Consider the following 20216-nt stretch of genomic DNA (forward strand, 5'->3'; position numbering starts at 1 on the left):
ATGGCTGTAAGTAGATAGGTTAATGGCTTTAGGCCCAAATAATATTCAAATTGTATCAAATATAACAAATTATCATACAAAAGTATGTTTTTAGATAGGATATTGCAGTTACATTATGCAAATTAGTTTTTTTTAACCGTTTCTGTTCATGTGCCACTTCACCTTTACAAGAACATCATGGCAAAGCAATTATGAATGTTTTTAGTTAATTAGTGCAAATATACACTCCTTGCATTATTTTGTGAGAGCTAATTTGCATATGGGTATCATTTTGTTGACTAATTTGCATGCAAGAATGGGTCTGTGAAGAAATATTCGTATTGTTACAAATATTGTTTTCATGCTTTGTTGTAACTGATCTTCTCCTCCAGTTGTCCACTTAATTTAGTAATAGTAACGCACTTATAGAAATAGTATACAGTAATAGTAAATCCATTTTTTTATATCACGCATGGTTAATGAGCTATTTTGCATATTTTGACTAATTAGCATAAATAATGGGTATGGATTGTCCCACTTATGTTTCGGTGACCATTTTATGATTAGTTAAAGAATATTCTATCTCTTTCAGGTGTAAAGTTATCTGCAGAGTAAATTCTGGTCATGTTTATGTTAGTAAATTTACATAAATAATGCACATATAACAAAAATGCAAAAGCAGACTCATAGTAAGCACATAGCAAGCTCTTGCAACCCATTTTTCAGTGATCAAATTGTTCAATGTCCTCCGGCAGAAGCTTCCATATCCTTCACTTTCCTTTCGATCAATTTCAGAACGTCCTCAGTAACATTATGGGCTCTAATATGACGATCAAAAGCGCGGCGCAAAGCGTGTTGTTATCACGACGCAAAGCTTATTCCGATTGTACACTGGAGTTTTTCGCCATGTGCGTCTCTTTTATTGAACAATGCGCTCAGGGGTGTGGCAATTAACGACCTAAGGTGTGGCCTGGCGAAAGATCTAAAAATCGCTATCGTACACTATCTAAAAAGCATTGCCCCACTGACCAAGAAAAACCTGGTCTTTAGCGAGGCGCATATGGAGCACAGCTGAAGACGCACTGTCACAAGAGGTAAGCAGCAACTCCTCTGCAGGATAAATGTCCTTAAAATGTCCTTTTGGTTTTTTGTTCAGTCATTCAAACATTATTGGGGTAAGTGTCTTTTTTCAGGCTATGTTTTCGATGGTAACCCATTGTCAGTCAATAGTGATAGTAATTAACTGTGTATAACTGTTTTGTCTTTGACTATGACACCACGGTGAAGTTAGTTTCACTTTGCCAATGAGTTCAAATAATAGACGAATGCAGATGCGTGTAGGCTATACTCTGCTAGGTTTTAGTAAAGCATGGTTTTAGTGGAATACCTGTTCCATACGCAGATTCCTTCAAATGCTCCGCTGACTATCAAAATACCGATGCGCTGTTTGAAGTTGCGCTGCTTGCTGTTAAAGGGAATGACAGATGTTCACAGTTTAAAGGATGTTATGCTCAAACCATACCCATGACTGATTAAGAAACATAAGACCAACGTTTTGCTCTAGGTGCCGACGTTTGATAACAAAACCACCCCCAATGTGGACTGGACATTTGTTTAAGCTATTTGCCAGTGACCATGCGTTTTAGATCGCCAAAATATAGCCCAATATTTAAATTTTCTATTTCTTCTCTGTCCAGTGTAGTCTCTGAGCGGCTGTAAGGGAAGGCAAATGACAGGTAGCAGCTTCCATGATAGTATGCATCCACAGCAAACACATCAAATGATTGTCCACTCAAAAGAATACTTAGGGCCAGGGTAGGAATTTCACGGCGGCCACGACGGCCATGGCCGTCGTAGCCCCTTGCGTTGGCCGTGACGCCCCTTTGAAAATCAGAGGTTTACAGGCCACAGTGGCCTTGGTGCCCCCTTCTTTAAATATTCTGCTTTGCGTCCTACTAATAGCGATATATATTTAGCCTATGGCCTGTCAAAATAATCTTAGCATTCACAGCGCAAATTACGCAGTGGAGAAAGTGACAGCGCAAGAAAGTGCGTCCAAATTAACCCATTCTTCTCAGTTGAACTACTCCCGAAGTAGCCTACTCATCACACAGACATCACAAGTATCACATGAAAGAGCTTTTTCTCAGCTTTTAAACGATGTTAGCCGCTAATTGCTGTGGTGAACGGTTGAGAAAAGTAAAAAATATTAAATTTAATCATAAATTCTACTGAAGGTTTTGCGTCCATCTCCCTACCCATTCATCCCCGTGGAATACTTCACGAACCCTTCGTTTAACATATGACAAACCATATATCAGAATAAACAGCAGACCTTACCGAACAGAAAGGTGTAAAGCAGTCCCCTGTACAGTTAGCCGTTCCAGACTAATCACGTTTTGAATTTGCAGTTAATTTCAACATACATGGATGTCTCCAAATTTGGGATTTAAGTTTTACACTGTGTTTAAATTGTTCCACATTATTTCATAACGGGCCAAATACAAAATAAATATTACAAATGTCGCCTAGATATCGGTAAATCAGAGGACAGCTGACTATAAGAGTTTGTGAAAGTAGCCTTAATGATCACAAAATGCTAAGCATGCATCTAAGCTGAGCTGTGCTTAAATTGTTCAATACATGATTTCATAACAGGCCAAATATAAAATAAATGTTAAATATAGCCTAGATATCTGAAAATATTAGATGATCAGATGATTTACAGTTATGTAATATGTCATGTTTTATGTTTTTGTAATGTTTCATACAGTGATGCAGGTCTACTGCAGTGAATACAACTTTGATCATTTTTATAGCATACTACTGTATAGTTAACTTTGACCTTGGTGCCCTGACATGTGGCCTTTGTGCCCCCCACCAAATATGCCCAACTGAAGGCCAAGTGGCCTTGCCCCTAAAATGGTGAAATTCCAAGCCTGCTTAGGGCCCTTTCTTAACGATCGGAAACACAAGTAGCCTATCAAATGCAAAACGCAAGTAGCTTTGTGGGCGGATCTAGGGCACTGTTGCTATTATACTGCCGGGATTAATGACTCTTGTACCCGACGCAAATCTAAAATGGGTTGGTCTGAAGTAGCTACAGTACATTACTCATAGGTGTGGTTTGGGCGTCAAATGCAATAAACCAATCAGAGCGTCATCTCACATTCCCTTTAAAAGCAGGCGCGCTTGTCCCATGGCGGATTGCTATCAGGGGCGTCACTAGACCTTATTCACTGGGGCACGTGCCTTAGTAAAAGTCTCCAGTGCCCCAGTGAAATTCTAGCGCTGCTCTCGCTGGAAACGGCATTCATGAGCGCATCTCCGTGCCTGCTTTAGTCATGACTCGAGCCTGTCACTTACCAGCCAATATAAAAAACAAGGAAAAAAAGAAAGGGGCCATAATAGCCAATCAGGAAATAGCACCTGTGTAGCTGGGTAAGATTGAACGCAACAACCAATGAAAATCGTTCACATGATTCTTCCGAGTGTTTCGTTGTCCGCTGGAGCTCCTCACATCACTTTGAGCACAGAGTAAGTCGTCCCATGTATTATTGTTACAACAAATTCACAACTTGTTTGACAGAAAAAATGACAAGTTGATCGCTGTTAGAGAATGTTGCCCACATAATTAGCATCTGTTTTTCAATGCTGGGAGGGAAGTATATCTCAATTTTGACTAAAAAGCAAGAGGATGTTGTTTGTAAATGTTTGAGTTGTGCATGTGCAAATAAATATCATATTGTACTCATGAATCTATCCTTGTATCTTTAGCAGTGGTTTAAGATAGCCTACAGCAGTGTTTTTCAACCTTTTTTTGTGCCACGGCACACTTTTGACACTTAAAATGTCCCACCTGTGTGAAGAAAAAAGAAACATACCATAGCCTAAAATTTCAAATAATACACAGATATGGCCTTATTATGGCTTCTATGCAAGACCTGCTCAATAAAACAAGCGCCCTGTGTTTCATTTGTAGGTGACTATCTAATTTAATTGTTGTTATGAACTGGATATGGGGCCCCTTTGTACAATGCCTGCATACCACAAGTAGTACAATCATAAAATGAGAGCATGTGGTTATACATTTTTTGATGCAACAGTTGCTTTTCTGGACCAGTGAGTGACATTTGGGTAATTTTCTGCGGCACACCTGATGATCTCTCACGGCACACTAGTGTGCCCCGGCACAGTGGTTGAAAAACACTGGCCTACAGTATAACAGTGACAATAATGAAGCTTGTACCTGGGGGCTAGCCATTTATTTCATATTGCGCGCACATTTATTTATTTATTTTTTTATGTATTGGGAGTTGGGGGTCTGTGCCCCAGCAAAGCTCTAGGTCTAGAATCGCCCCTGATTGCTATTATAATGGCTGATTTGCCAGGTGCACGCCAGGAGTGGTTCACAACCGATGAGACCAATGTTCTTGTCAGGGCCATAAAAGACAGAGAAGCGGCATTGAATGGGGATGGGAGAAACCCACCCAAATTAGCTTTGGTTAAATAGGCATGGGAGGGAATCGCCGCAATTGTACGGAGCCCGTGAGGTGACATGAAAAAAAAAAAAAAAAACGAAGGTAAAAAAAAAAAAATACTGAGAAAAGGTATGTACTTGGGACAAACATTGACTAGGTTTGCGAGATCTTGAGTTTGTTTTGCGAGATCTCGAGTTTCTTTTGCGAGATCTCGAGTTTCTTTTGCGAGATATTGACTTTCTTTTGCGAGATATTGAGTTTGTTTTGCGAGATCTCGAGTTTCTTTTGCGAGATTTTGACTTTCTTTTGCGACATATTGAGTTTGTTTTTTGCGAGATCTCGAGTTTCTTTTGCGAGATATTGACTTTCTTTTGCGAGATATTGACTTTCTTTTGCGAGATCTCAAGTTTCTTTTGCGAGATATTGACTTTCTTTTGCGAGATCTCGCAAATCCATCAATGCAGAACCACAAACGTTCTGGAGAGCTTCAGTCACTGAAATTACGTTGCAGTGCCTTGTTTTGCCAGCATGCGGCGAACAAGAGCAAAACTAACGGGCTTCGCGCATAAATGCAGGCCAGGCTGCAGTGTCATTGTCGGCGAAATCACTGAAAGAGACGCAACGGGAAGCAACGGGAGCAACAGCACCGGGCCGGTTTGGAGGGGAGGGGAGGGGGGAGGGGGGAGGGGGGGGGGGGGGGGGCAGAAAAATAAATAGCCTAATCAAATAAACGCTTTCTGTGGTGATTCTGCATTAAGTGTGCATTCATCGATGTGTCTCACTTACCAGCTTAAAGCGTTGTTGCTTGTTGTTTCTGGCAGTTTCCCTATTGGCTGATAACAATTTATTTTTAAAAATGTATCAAAAGTTAGGCTACCCCTCCCCCGTGGGGAGTAGTAGGCTACGTTAGACGTGACCTGTCAAGATGTGAGATTGAGAGATTCTGTTCTCGGTAGCGTAGCCAGAAATGTTCAAATGGGTGGCCATTCAAACATTAATCATAGGCAAGTTATATTTATGTGGAATTTTTTTGAAGGCATTTGATCATAGCTGACAAATTACGCAAAAACATTTCCAACTGGAGCAAAACAATGAATGTAGCTTCAGTGCGTCACATGAAACACAATTGATTGACCATATTGGACAACTTCAAAGCCTTATCATAGGCATGTTACATTCATGACATGAAAAGTACACTATGCTGTGGGCTAAACATTTTAAACTTGCGCAAAACTGCATGAACCCAGCATCGGTGCGTTGCATAAATTAAAACACAAATTGAAGCAACAGCTTGACCATCGGACAATCCTACTGCAAAGCCTTTTCATAGGCATGCAGCGTTTATGACATAAAAAGTGGAATATGAACGCATTTCATCACACCTGACAATTACGGAGCTGCCGGCTGTAGCCTACGCGATTTTACTGATTCTTAAACTATCAGCGCAATGTTGACTTGCGTGTCTTTTTTAGGTGGTGAACGTAAACGAAGGAAAGCCTAATTGGACGGGCAAGACTGACAAGTAAACAGGCCTGGCCGCGGCTACGCGTACGCTTGGTAGGCAAAACTATTGGGAAAATGGCTGTAAATAAATTTGGTAGCCAGAAAAAAGAACATAAACAGAGGATAGAAAACACAAAAAAGGAGGGAGAGAACGCGAAGAAGGTAGGCCTATGGTTCTTGGCTTCACATTCGGGCAATAGACAAGTTCCAGGATACGGTAGGACAATGATGACATTAAATCAGTAGCCCGCTGTGGCATGGTCGCTTGCAATTGTATGGTTCATCTATATTATTTTAACTAATTGATCTGAATTGCTTGATGTTTCTCCTGGTAGCCTGTGCTCGCCTGTGCTGCGTGCGTATACCTAGACCTTAATGGCTGTTGCGGTCGTGGGCGTGTTGCTCCCCGGCACAGAATAACGTAGAACCGGCCCTGTCTAAAATCAAAAGACTATCACTGTGCGTGTGTGTCGGTAACGTTAACTTCTGGTCTTGACTCACTTCAGAATGCAGCGGCTATCACTGTGCGTGTGTGCCGGTAACGTTAACTTCTGGTCTTGACTCACTGCAGAATGCAGCGGCTTGTTCACTGCACTGGAGAATACAGCTAAACAAGTTAAAGAAAGGGAAACGAAACCTCATATTTTTAAAGCCTCTGAAATCAAATTGACTATTGAAATCGAGGTTTAGGATGGAGTGATGTGTAGGAGCGATGACGCCCCCGCCCCCCCTCGGCTTTTTTCACAAATCGCACCCTGACTAGGTTGGCTTGTCAGTCAGTGTGGAACGCAACCTCAGACCAACGCAGATGCCAAAATAAGGAACTGCAACCTAATTCCAGTGGCTAAAGCTCTCCGGAACATGTCTAGTGGTTCTCATAATGCATTGATGGATTTGCGAGACTGGCAAAAGAAAGTCAAGATCTCGCAAAAGAAACTCGAGATCTCGCAAAAAGAAAGTCAATATCTCGCAAAAGAAACTCGAGATCTCGCAAAAGAAAGTCAAGATCTCGCAAAACAAACTCAAGATCTCGCAAACCTAGTCAGTGTTTGTCCCAAGTACATACCCTTTCTCAGTTTTTTTTTCTTTTTTACCTTGGTTTTTTTTTTTTTTTTCATGTCACCTCACGGGCTCCGTACAATTGTTTCCATGGCTGGCATTTTTCTTTTTGAATAAATAAAGAAATGTCACAAAGACATACTTTCTGATATTTTAAGCTTACTCTCACTGAATCACAAGGTTATGAATGCATGGTGATATTTTTGCAATGTAGTCTAACATTAGACCGAGATTACTTTGCTTCATTATACCTTACTATAGACGATGCAGCTCTTCTGCCAGATAAGCTTGTGCTGCTGCTGGGGCATTTGGTTTAAATGGCATCGGCACATGCAGTTCAACATCATGTCTCCTTAAGTCCTCTAATATTTCCTCATTTATGTCATCAGCACATCCATGATTCATGGAAATGTTGTGTAAAACATAACATGCCACAAAGAATGCTGCGACTTTTTGTGGACTGTACTGTAAAGTGCTACCCTAGAAATCTCTTGAATTCTCGCAAAAGCACAATCTGAATTGTCTCTGCGAGACACTCTGGCAACGAGTAATGATGCATGTTACTTTTACCCCATGCATTGTGAGGAACCAATCACATCGCTGTAGATGACGACAGTGCTGCAATGAATCAGTCAGTAAACATTGGTTGTAGTGTTATCCATTTGCGTTGAAGTCCGGAATCAGTCAGTAAACGTTGGTCGTAGTGTTATCCAATTGCGTGCAGTGAGATTTTCAAATGCATGCTTGGTGACGCCCCTCGAGTTGGGCCATTTTCATTATCCGTGGCCAGACCCTTAATCTTTCTAGATTACCAGGGTCTGGATTTTCCAGGCTAGTAAAGTGCCTCCTGACCTATCCAAACACCTGAAGCGCATCTTCAGTATGTCGAATGTTCGTTCAATTACACTGCGTGTTTGTGTGTGTTTTCGATTAAATAGCATTGCCAGGAGATGGCAGACATCTGTCACAGCCTGATGGGTCAGGCGTAGCTCACGCCTACATTCCTCCTCACTGAGGGAGAGATAGGTCTGTCTGGGCCGGCAGACCCTCTCCCTCCCGCGTCTAATTCTCTGTCCCAAGACGTACTCCATCTCACTGTGCAATAGAAAAAGTATGAGCAAGCGCATCTTAACCAAATTGTGCACATGCTACATTATTGCCAAGCATGCGCCCTAAAAATAGCACCTGAAAAACGCGCCACTGACTTGCGGAGTTGTTTTCTGAAACTGCAAAATAGCACCAGGGAACGTTTACGCCGGAACACGTCTCCTCTTTTCTCGCCCCCCGGGAGCGCAAGTTCATTCCCTAAATTACCGATGTGCGTCTGTGGAGGGAAAATTCAGCTGTATTCCGCTTGAATGCAAAGTAGGTATGAAACAAGCGCCAGTGTACAAAGTCACTGTACACTGAAAATATGATCAAAAACCTTTAAATTGTCATAAGATTTCTTTGACATGTAAACCATTGCCTCCTACTATGCAAACGTTACGTTAGCTGGACATACCAGTCTTGATTTGATAGCTAGCAAATTACGCTGATAGCAATACTGGTTGAAAGGTACATTTCGTAATGTTGATTACTAATTCACATTGAATAGTAAAATGTTTTCTTTTTTATTTTAATATTACTGTATACTATGTATTATTACTAAAATCAGTGGACAACTGCAGGGGAAGATCAGTTATAATACAGCCTCAAAACTAGAATCTATTTCTTCACAGACCCATCCTCACATGCAAATTAGTTGATAAAATGATACCCATATGCAAATTAGCTCTCACAAAATAATGCATAGATTGTATATTTACACTAATTAAGTAAAAACATCCATAATTGCTTTGCCATGATGTTCTTGTAAAGGTGAAGTCGCACATGAACGGAAAAGGTAAAAAATACCTAATTTGCATAATTTAACTGCAATATCCTATAATTTAACTGCAATATCTAAAAACATACTTCTGTATGATCATTTGTTATATTTGATACAATTTGAATATTATTTGAACCTAAAACCATTAACCTATCTACTTACAGCCATATTATCAATACATTTCTTTATTATGCATTTATATTCGCTAATGTATTCAAATATGCAAATTATCTCATTAACTATGCGTGATATAAAAATGTCCCAAGCAGAAATGGATTCTACGCGAAAAAGTACTATAGAATCAATTGAGAAATGTTTGGTAGTGACCGTAATCAGATCGTTCTGGGTTTTGCCCTGTCTAATACATGTTTGGAATTATGTTTTTTATTCCCCCACAGCATCATTCCGTTTTTAAAGTGCCTGCGTGCCTGTCATTTGGCTACGAGTTTTCTGTAGGAATGGAATGGGCATAGTTTCTACATGCAGTGTACTAGTTTGTAGTCAAAGTCTCTTACACACATTTCTGTATGACAGAATTATGTAATGTTATGAGTTGCAGACTTCTAAACTAACATTATTATAGGTTATAACCTGTTAAATATGGCAACATAAACCCGTTAGCTCCTCTCTGTTACTTTATTTCTCTATGCTGTATGTATTTTTACTTTTATTTTATTGCTATTGTGTGTGTGTGTGTGTGTGTCACAGGACTGACCACTGTGCAGAAATCAGATTGAGACCAAGACCATGGAAATGTAAGTCTATATGGATGTTTCTCTTGATGTGTTTGAAGAGACACCTTCAGTATGGACTTGACAGCTGCTTGTGATTATATATTATTTACACAATAAACATCAAAAGTTTAATGTACATGAAAGAGAATGTAGCAGTGTGTCATCTAGTGTTGTATAAATCATAGCATGATGTACTGTGTCTGTTTGTATGTCTGTGTGTGTCTCTGTGTGTGTGTACATGTATTTTATTTTTAGATTTATTTAACTTTATTATCGTTATGCAGAGTACAATTACAGAGCCAATGAAATGCAGTTGGCATCTAACAGGAAGTGCAAAATAACATAATTATGTACAGAATGTGCAGTTATATAGACTTAACAGGTGTTGTAACATACAGTATAGTATATTCAGTATGTAAACTACAGCAGAATATACAGTAAAGTATGTGCAGCATGTAAACTACAGCATGTACAGTACGGCTATACAGTATGTTAGACAGTATGCGAGGTTCAGTCTGTGTTAGGGATGCACAGGTATCTGCAAATAAAAGCTTCATAACTTAATTATCGGCATCGGCCGATATGGACATTTCTGCTGATGTGCCTGGCCGATAAGGTGACCTGTTAATTATGCGCATGAGAAGCAGATGTTTACGTTACTATGAGCGCTAACAATATACTTCAACATGTTGGCTGTGTGGCAGTATTTCCAAATTCCAAAAACTGATAACAAAATTGCTATTTGCAGGGCTTGTAAAGTACCAGTGGTGCGACGAGGGGTAAAACGATGCTCGTTACCAATTTAATTACACATCTTAAGAGCCATCCATCATCCATCATCGTTGTGGGCTCCTGTACTCAATTCTAGTCAGAATTTGAGTCTGATTCTGGTCCATTGGGACGTGATTATGGAGTGTGTGGATGGGGGGAGAGTAAAGAGTCCATGGTTGGGGTGGGATGTTTCTCTGATGATGCATTTGGCCCTGCCGGGGCAATGTTACCTGCTAGAGAGCTTTTCTGTGTGAGGGTTCCAAATCCATACTGTAGTTTGTCAACACATTGGTGGGGAAGATGCTAGGTAGCGTTGGTTGGTGTGGATTTAGACTTAGCTTAGCACACACACCTCCATGCGTTCCCCATCTTTGTTTTCGATCTTGACACTGACGCTGAGCACTTCTGGAGTTATTTGTCCATAGGTCCGCGGTGTTCTCTCTAACTCTTAAGTTGAATCCAAAAGTACTTCTGTGTACTGATGGTTAATATCCAAAAGTGGCCGTATGCTGTATGTAAGGTTTGCATAGATTAATTGAGCGAACATGCAAGAAATACCCAGATACATTACTAAAATTTAGCCAAATCTGGTTAGACACCGAGCGCCACAATGTGAACGTGCCGCCATCTTGTCCGGGGGAATGTGGAGGAGTGGTGTGTGTGTGTGTGTGTGTATCTGTGTGAGTTTCTAACATGATGTGTTGGAATGTGTGTGTCTGTATATGGGGAGGGAGTTATAGGAGTTAAATTCCATCAATTGAAAGATTCCATCAAAACCTCTCCATTATTCAAACCCATGTTTCAAACTAAAATAATAATTCCATTTATATGCGAAGTGTTTGTGTGCGTGTGTGTGTTTGGGGATGATGAAAAGGAATGTGTGTGTATGTCTCTGTGTGTTTGTGTGGGGAGGGAGTTATAGGATGATGTACTGGAATGTGTGTGTGTGTTTCTCTGTGTGTGTGCATATTTGTGTGGGGAGGGAGATGTAGGATAATGTCTGAGTGTGTGTGTGTGTCTGTCTGTGTGTGTGTGTGTGTGTGTGTGTGTGTGTGAGTGTGTGTGTCTGCATGTTTATGTGGGGAGGGAGTTATGAGATGATGCACTTGAATGGATCGGTGGGTGTGTGTGTGTGTGTGTGTGTCTGTGTGTGTGTCTGTGTGTGTGTCTCTGTGTGTTTGTGTGGGGAGGGAGTTATAAGATGATCCACTTGAATGGGCGTGTGTGTGTTTGTGTCAGGAGGGAGTTATAAGATGATGCACTTGAATGGTTGTGTGTTTGTGTGTTTGTGTGTGTGTGTGTGTGTGTGTGTGTGTGTGTGTGTGTGTGTGTGTGTGTGTGTGTGTGTGTGTGTGTGTGTGTGTGCGTGTGTGTAGGCAGTGGCATAATGAGCCAATACCGGGCCCTTATGCAGAATTATCAAGGCGGGCCCCCCTACTACACTACATGATGACGCAATGTCTACGAGTAAATAGGACAGGATAGGATACTGCCCGCATATAAGAGATGAGATGATTGACAAAATCGGGAGGACGCGCACCTCAGCAAAAAAACACTGATGGTGATGGTGCACCATAACACATTGTGGGCTCTATCTTGACGGTCTGAAAAGCAAGTATCAAACGCAAAACACAAGTGGCTTTGTGGGCGGATCTTGGGCACTGTTGCTATTATACCGGCGGGATAAAGGACTGAAATTAATAAATGAATGCGTCCGACACAATTCTAAAATTGGTTGGTTGGGGTGTGTGTGTAGTGATGGAGCATGGTATGATGCACTGAAGTGTGTGAGTGTGTGTGTGTGTGTAGCGGTGGAGCATGGTATGATGTACTGAAGTGTGTGTGTGTGTGTGTGTGTGTGTGTGTAGCGGTGGAGCATGGTATGATGTACTTTAGAGCAGTGGTTCTCAAATGGGGGTACGCGTACCCCTGGGGATTTTAGATTTTAACCCTAGAACCCGATTGACGCAAAGTGCGTCAAAAAACACAACCTTTCTTCTCTGTTACATTGCTCCGGAACTGTTTGTCGCAGCGAGATGAAACCTTTATTGCCTGACAGAGCAGGAGTGGGGCTTTCCAACGAGACTACGCACTTGTCTGTACGATCAAGTATGAAAATAAAAAAATCATGAAATTAAATCAAATTGCATCATATTTACAGTCTATACTTCTCTGCGTTCACCTGCATTACTCTCGTTTGAATTACTCGCGAACCCGTGATCGCATAGATATGGCAAGCATATCAGATGAAAGACGAGACACAGGGCTATCATTTGATACCAAGTTTTTGTCTCTTTTTGTGGCAAAGCATGTTTATAATCCAACGCTATCGTGTGTTTCTCTATGGCAAAGCATGTCCGGTTTTGAGATCCTAGCAAATTCCTGCATGGCATCCAATTCAAGGCTCACATTGCATCCCAATTTGTTCAACAAAGAAACACCTTTTTTGCCTTTGCTTTGTTCATGGCAATGCAGTAAAAAGTTGTTGTAGAGAATCATTATGAGTGCATACACCATAGGCACACACAGGCTAACACGCAAACTCGGGTCAAGTCAGGTCAGATCAGTTTGTGTCACAGATATGGAGGGCAGAAAGGTCATTTTTCATCACTAAATAAAAAAAATGCCATTTATTTCTGTAAGGCGCACACCACATATGTCTGTAAATTGCTCAGCCCAAGAGAATCCCTCCACCATGGCAATAACATTGCCAGATTCAGGACAGTCTGCTCTACACACACATGCAAGTCTAGCTGCCAGCTTGCAGTGGTGAGATACATGTCAAAATATAAGATTTTTTATAACACGCTTTTTGTATTTTTATTATTTAAAACTCAAAATTAAATCAATGCAAGTACTAATACATGGCAGATTTGGGTAGCCTAGACTCTGCTGAAAAAAACAATATATAGCATGTGTGTATGGCACTTACAATGACCAGGATAAGGGCCCGTCCCAATACCTCCCCTACCCCTAGATTTTTGCCCTAACCCTCGTTTTTGCGCGTGCACGTGTAGGGCTAGGGTGTCCCATTACTTTAGGGAGCAAGGGGAAGTGCTATTTTCCCCTTAAAATCAACCCTCAAAATATAGCCAGGACCGATGCAGGCTTAAAATGAAGTGGGAGATGAAATTACCCAGGATACCGTGCGAGCTCAGCTCATATATTTTCGCAAATAAGCATATTAAAATTTCGAAATATGTTGGAATATGTTAGTTTGATGCACATCTGATGGACTGTTGAGTTTTGAATACTAATGTTAGAAAATATCTCACGAAGCTATCTGACGATGTTCATGATATCTGCTGAGTGATTTGAGAGAGTCTGCCCATCAAATAACGTTATATATCTGATCTGGGTAGTTTCGTCAATATTTGAGGTGTGTGTTCTGGCGTTCACATGAACACGAATATCTTTGTTGATTAACCAGACGTAGATAAACCAGCACAGCCCACACAACAACGACCGCTGGAACGGGCATGTGCCTGAATGAAAATAGTAGCAGGCTACTACCGGTAGACACGTCGGCGCTGCGTGTGACGTACACGTAGGTGAGCACGTTCGCTACGCTAATTTGCATATAGTGGTGTCCCAATTCATAGGGAAATATCTTCACCTCCACTTCCCTTGTCGAGGGGGCTTTAATGTTGAGGGCAATCAAAACCAAGTGGAAGTTTTAAGGGGGGAGAAATGGGCCGGGCCCTAAATCATTCTAACTAAAGGTAGTGAAAATGGCCTTAAAACAATCTAGGGCTCTAAGGGTTTGTTGCTAGGCGACGTCGTAGCGCTGCTCTTGTGGCGACCGGCTGTGTATGGCATAGTGTTTTTTGTTATATTGTCTGTTTATCAGGGTTTTTATGTCTGTGCATCATCTTCCTCTTTGTTTTTACGTTATAACGATATAAGACACTGCTGCTTTTTGATCTCAGAAGGCCTAAGATACCGCAAACTTCAGATTTGGAGTTGCATAGTAACGGAACGCGAAAGGACGCCGCTTTTGTTTTTTGTATCAAGCTACCGCAACTTCATAAGGCTACTTTTCGATTCCATCAGCCATGGGATTCTCTGATTGGAAAACTGGAAGCAGTCTCCTAGATGACGACCAACCTCTCAGATACACAAGGGAATTTCTACTAAACCGGAGAAACCTGCAAGCTGACTTGCTGACATGTTCATGGATAAGCCTATGGGATATTCCGGTGGAGTTAACTCAAGCTGACAATCATAGAAGACGACTAAGGAAACGGGGTAGGAAAGCTGGTGTCCGTACTAAACTCAAAAGAGAAAGTAAACACAGAGCGCTACCCTCTGTCATCCTTAGTAACGTCCTGTCCTTAAGGAACTAGATGTACCGCAGAGCGGTACAAAATATGACCGCCGCCCAGTCCAGCACATTTTTTCCACAAAAATAAATCACACTGAAAGGCCTATATGATTCTAACTGTCTCACTAAATTGCATTATCCACACTCAATTCTCACTGATATCTGCTAGACAACAAGTACCAAAACATGATTAGTTCATAGATTTCACATGTAAAATTCATTTTATACAACCCCACCTCCATCTTGCCTGTTCATAATTCTGAGAAATTCTTGAATTGTGTGCATGTGTGCATGTACATGTTTATGTTTATGTGTGTGTGTGTGTATCTGTTTGTGCACATGTGTGTACATGAAATGGGTTAACACGACCCCTGGAGGTAGGGGTGGGCGATATGGACAAAAAATAATATCTCGATATTTTTTGTGATTTTGACGATAACGATAACTAGTCGATATCCTTTAAAAAAATGTTTTGTTAAAGTCTGAGTTACTTTACGGCTAATTATTTATGAATAGCATCATTACAATCATAACCAATAACCTAACCAACAGAGTACATATCAGTTATTTCCTTCTATGTTTTGTTTAAGAGCACTAGCCTTCCAAGAAGCTACCATTCCAAGTTACAGAATAGAAACTAATGCGTTAGCTTATGGCTAATGTATATGAGAAATCCCATAGAGATGCTAACGTTAGCATAATCGGTAAACGTAGATATTTACAGCGAACTTCAGTCCATTTACAAAAGAGTTACTTGAGAATAGTTCTTTGTTTACAACTGACTATTAAAATACTCAAAGGCTAATGTTTTCTCTCCATATAATACCGTGTAGGAAAAAACGTGACTGTCTCATCAATGCTACTTGAACAGATACTTGACAAAAGTAGCCGCATAAAATCCGAAGTAGGCTACTCTCGCTGCACAAAATAAACATTAGGCGTGCGTGGGACAATGTTGTGACCCACTAGTGATCACGTGACACTTGCTCTGCTGCAGCCAGGGGCTTCTCCCGCATACACCTCCTGGGAATGTATGAGTCTTCAGTGCGTGATTTCGAGTGTTTTTTCCCCATAAGTAATTTAAATACTCGATAATGTCAAATTGCACATCGTTAAAACAACAATCACGATATTATCGCAGACGATATATATCGCCCACCCCTTCCTGGAGGCAAACATACGGAAAAAAATGGTTATCCTAGTCCCTACAGTTCTCAAGATATTCACATTTTTAATTTTTAACTAGGTGGCGCTATACATGAAATAAGTGGTAATGGGATGGGTTGACATGCCCCCTTAAGACCAACATACATAAAAAAGGTGGACCTCCTAGGCCCTACGGTTCTCGAGATATTCACAGAAAACTGTCTCCGGCCACCTACAGGCCAGTTGGTGTATAGTAACATAAATTAATTTATTGTGTGGCCCCCCATGAACGGAATTCCACGAAACTTGGTGTGCATACAGAGGATGTCATAATGATCCTACACTTCCAATTTCGTGCAGTTTTGACTATGTTAGGTCACAGATACCTGCGATTACAACACCTAATTTTTACTTTTTTGTGTTTAACTAGGTGGCGCTATACATGAAATAAGTGGTTATGGAATGGGTTGACATGGCCCCTTGAGATCAACATACAAAAAAAATGGTCCTCCTAAACCCTATGGTTCTCGAGATATTCACAGAAAACTGTGTCTGCCCTACCCTCCTTTCGGGGGGTCCAGTCCAGCGGGGGGGCTACAGATCAAAACGAAAAACGATGGTTCCATGCTATCCGTGTGGGGTTACATGCCCACCAAGTTTCGTGTACCCCGGTCTTTCAGTGTCCTGGGAATCATTGACGGAAATTTGGGCATGCGAAAAAGAAAAAAAAAAAAGAAAAGAAAAAAAAAATCTGACTAAACCTATATGACCGCCGCTTCGCTGCGCGGCGGTCATAATAAGATAGACGAGCTTCAAGCAAATATTAACTACATGCATGAATATAGGAATGCTTCCCTCCTGGCGTTCACAGAAACATGGCTTGATAGCAGCATAGATGACCATGCACTCTTTATTGAAGGCTTCAACACTCCGTTAAGGCTCGATAGAGACAAATGTAGCACTGGAAAAGCACACAGAGGTGGAGTTTGTCTTTATATCAACAACCGCTGGTGCTCTACAGCTGTCATTGGCGAGAGTCTGTCCATGCCTGATATAGAGCTCCTCACCCCAAAGCCAATGTGAACACAGCCTCTGATGCCATCATGAACACTGTGAATAGACTGGAGCTGATTTCACTTGATTCACCCTTGATTGAGCAAAGTATTGATGAACTAAGGGCATGTTTTGAGTGTACATCTTGGGACATATTTTTACAATCTGATCTTACCCTAAATGAGCAGGCTGACAGTGTTTCATCTTATATATCTTTTTGTGTAGATAATATCATCCCCACGAAAGAAATCATCATCTTTCCCAATAATAAACCCTGGGTCACTAAAGAACTTAAGGCTATCCTGAACAAAAAGAAATGACTGTTCTACACTGGATCTATGTTGGAGAAAAAACAAGTCAACAGAGAGGTGAAGCAGGCCATCAAAAAAGCTAAAGCAGCGTATAAAAGCAAGATCGAAGAGAAATTCACACAAGGTAATCTCCACGAGGCCTGGCAGGGTATTAAGACAATGGCAGCAGTCAACACTGTGTCTGACTTCAGACCTGTGTGTGTGGCTGGCAACAGTGAGGAATCCCTCCCCACTGAGCTTAACTCTTTTTACACCAGGTTTGAGAAAGATCACCAGTCTCAGTTGGCGGATATCATCAGTAGCTTGACCCCGAGTGACCCCATCACCATCACTGTTGAGTCTGTGGTGGAATGTCTGAAGAGGACACAGATCAAGAAAGCTCCTGGTCCAGGTCACATCTGCGGTTACACACTGAAATACTGTGCTGAGCAACTTGGAGGAGTTTTCCAGCAGATATTCCAGAGGTCTCTATCTACTGCCAATGTCCCACAGTCATGGAAACACTCCACAATCATTCCCATTTCCAAGAAGAGCAGCCTTAAAGTCCTGAATGACCTAAGACCCATAGCCCTCACCTCCCTTGTTATGAAGGCCTTTGAGAGGATTGTGAAAGCTCACATTATCAGTGCCACAGCTTCAAAGATGGATCCTCTTCAGTTTGCATATTGTGCCAAAAGAGGGGTGGATGATGCCAAAATCTACATATTGAATGCCATCCATGAACATGTAGAAAGCCCAAATTCTTTTGCCCGGCTCCTATTTGCAGATTTCCTGTCTGCCTTTAACACCATTCAACCTCACATGCTGGCTAAAAAACGTATGGACTATTTCAACCTGGATCATCAGCTAATTCTGTGGATTACAGACTTTCTGACCCAAAGAACACAGACGGTGCTGGTCAACAAGAGGTTCTCTGACCTCAGATACACGTCCACTGGCTCACCCCAGGGTTGTGTCCTCTCACCACTACTTTTCATCTTGTACACAGATGACTGTAGAAGCCGCCATGCTGATCGTCATCTAGTGAAGTTTGCTGACGATACTGTGCTCCTTTCCCTGCTACATGGTTCTGTCCAAGATCACGGGCCTGTCCTCAGTGAGTTTGTGGAATGGTGTGATAGCTCCTTTTTGGAGCTAAATGTTACAAAGACCAAGATGTTGTTCATTGACTTCACTATTCGCCTTTTGAACTTGAATATGCTCCAAGCCCCCTCCATCTCCTGGGACTAACCCCCCTCCCCTTACACTCCTGTCTGTCCTGTTCTTTTTTTTTGTCTGTCCTGTCTTATATGTTGTGTTATGTCTTATATGTTGTGTTATGTCTTATATGTCACTATGCCTGCATAGAAAAAATTGCCCCTCGGGGATAAATAAAGTTTTTCTTAATTTAATTGAATTGAATTGAATTGAAGGGTTCAAATATAAATATATTTAAAAAGTAGAATCCATGCAAAAATACTTTAAAAACAATTATTTAATAAATATTTCAGGAAAATATAATATATTTTTTTATTTTAGTAGGCTATTCAATTTCATTATCCTAAAAACCCAGTCCCCCCCATACCAGGATGGTTCGACCCACCCGCCATCACCTGTCAATCACTGTCAAAACTCAAACGATGGAGTCGTAGTCGAAGCGTAGCGGTAATTCTTGTGAAAACACGGAGGGACAAAGTGGCAAAGAAGGCCAAACCAAACCAAATTCCGTGCTCTGTATTAAGTCTTTTTTTTCTCAACTAAAAATGCTTTGCGCTGGTACTAAGGGGGAAATATTTCACAGTGGGTACATCACTGAAAAAAGCTTGAGAACCACTGCTTTAGAGAGTGTGTGTGGTGTGGTGTGGTGTGTGGTGTGGTGTGGTGGAGCATGGTATGATGCACTGAAGTGTGTGTGTGTGTGTGTGTACTGGTGGAACATGGTATGATGCACTGAAGTGTGTGTGTGTGTGTGTGTGTGTGTGTGTACTGGTGGAACATGGTAAGATACACTGAAGTGTGTGTGTTCTTCATCTCTGTCTGCCAGGGGCGATTCTAGACCTAGAGCTTTGCTGGGGCACAGGCCCCCAACTCCCAATACATTAAAAAAAAGAATGTGCGCGCAATATGAAATAAATGGCTAGCCTACGGGTAGGCTACAAGCTTCAAAATCATTATTGTCACTGTCATACTATAGGACCAGCACTCTCTCCCTCAATTGTTCTAAGAACCACTAGCCAGCAACATCCAAACACATAGGCATAAGTAGGCCTATGCTCACTACATGAATTTAATAGGCTTTCCTACTAACACAAGGGAAAGCTTAGTCAAAATTGAGATATACTTCCCTCCCAGGCAAGGGTCCTATAGTCATCCTGGCAATACTGCAGTTCTTTGTATCTTAATTAGCCTACTAAAGCCTTCATATTGACTTTTGGTGATCATTTCCAAATCCTATAATCTACACAGAGTCTGTGTAGATTATTATAGGCTACATTTGCAAATGCAGCAAACTTATTTAAGTTTGCCATTAAACCCTTGATCAAATCACAGCACTTTAACATAAATGTTAATGTTACCGTTAATGAAGGCAATTATCATACCTCCCTCGTCCTCCTCATCCCTCCTCACTGTTCCTCTCCCTCTGCCTCTGTTCAGGAAGAATTTTCTGATGTCCATCTCTGAATAGTTTATCAGAAGGCTATGTTTAGTTTTACAGTAGGACAGCTTCACAAACAGTATAGGCTACTTTTACAGGACTCTCTACACTATACGTAAATCATTATTAATTGTCCGCATGTGTGCATGCAGCCTACGCATGGTGTGAGTGTGTGTCAGGGAGAGAGCACAAGCTGGTAAACTGTTGCTAAATTTAGGCTACAAATTTGACGCTAAGCATTAGAACACGGATGCTAATTATGTGGGCAACATTCTCTAACATCGATCAACTTGTCATATTTTCTGTCAAACAAGTTGAGAATTTGTTGTAACATTAAAACAGGGGACGAC

At 41.2% G+C, this 20216-nt stretch overlaps 1 protein-coding gene across 1 annotated transcript in view; it reads left to right on the plus strand.

Annotated features, from left to right (window-relative positions):
* The window catches only part of LOC143122831 (NACHT, LRR and PYD domains-containing protein 12-like), a 73432-nt gene that overhangs the window by 50250 nt on the left and 2966 nt on the right, over positions 1–20216 (plus strand). Inside the window, exon 19 of the mRNA XM_076283739.1 lies at positions 9601–9647. Within this exon, the coding sequence (XP_076139854.1) occupies positions 9601–9647 (47 nt within the window). The remainder of the gene's footprint in view (positions 1–9600; positions 9648–20216) is intronic.

Source organism: Alosa pseudoharengus, unplaced genomic scaffold (assembly GCF_046254945.1).
Source record: "Alosa pseudoharengus isolate Yale_2024_CS ecotype anadromous, Long Island Sound unplaced genomic scaffold, YU_APseudo_1.1 YU_APseudo_1.1_scf_1, whole genome shotgun sequence".
Lineage (NCBI taxonomy): Eukaryota > Metazoa > Chordata > Actinopteri > Clupeiformes > Clupeidae > Alosa > Alosa pseudoharengus.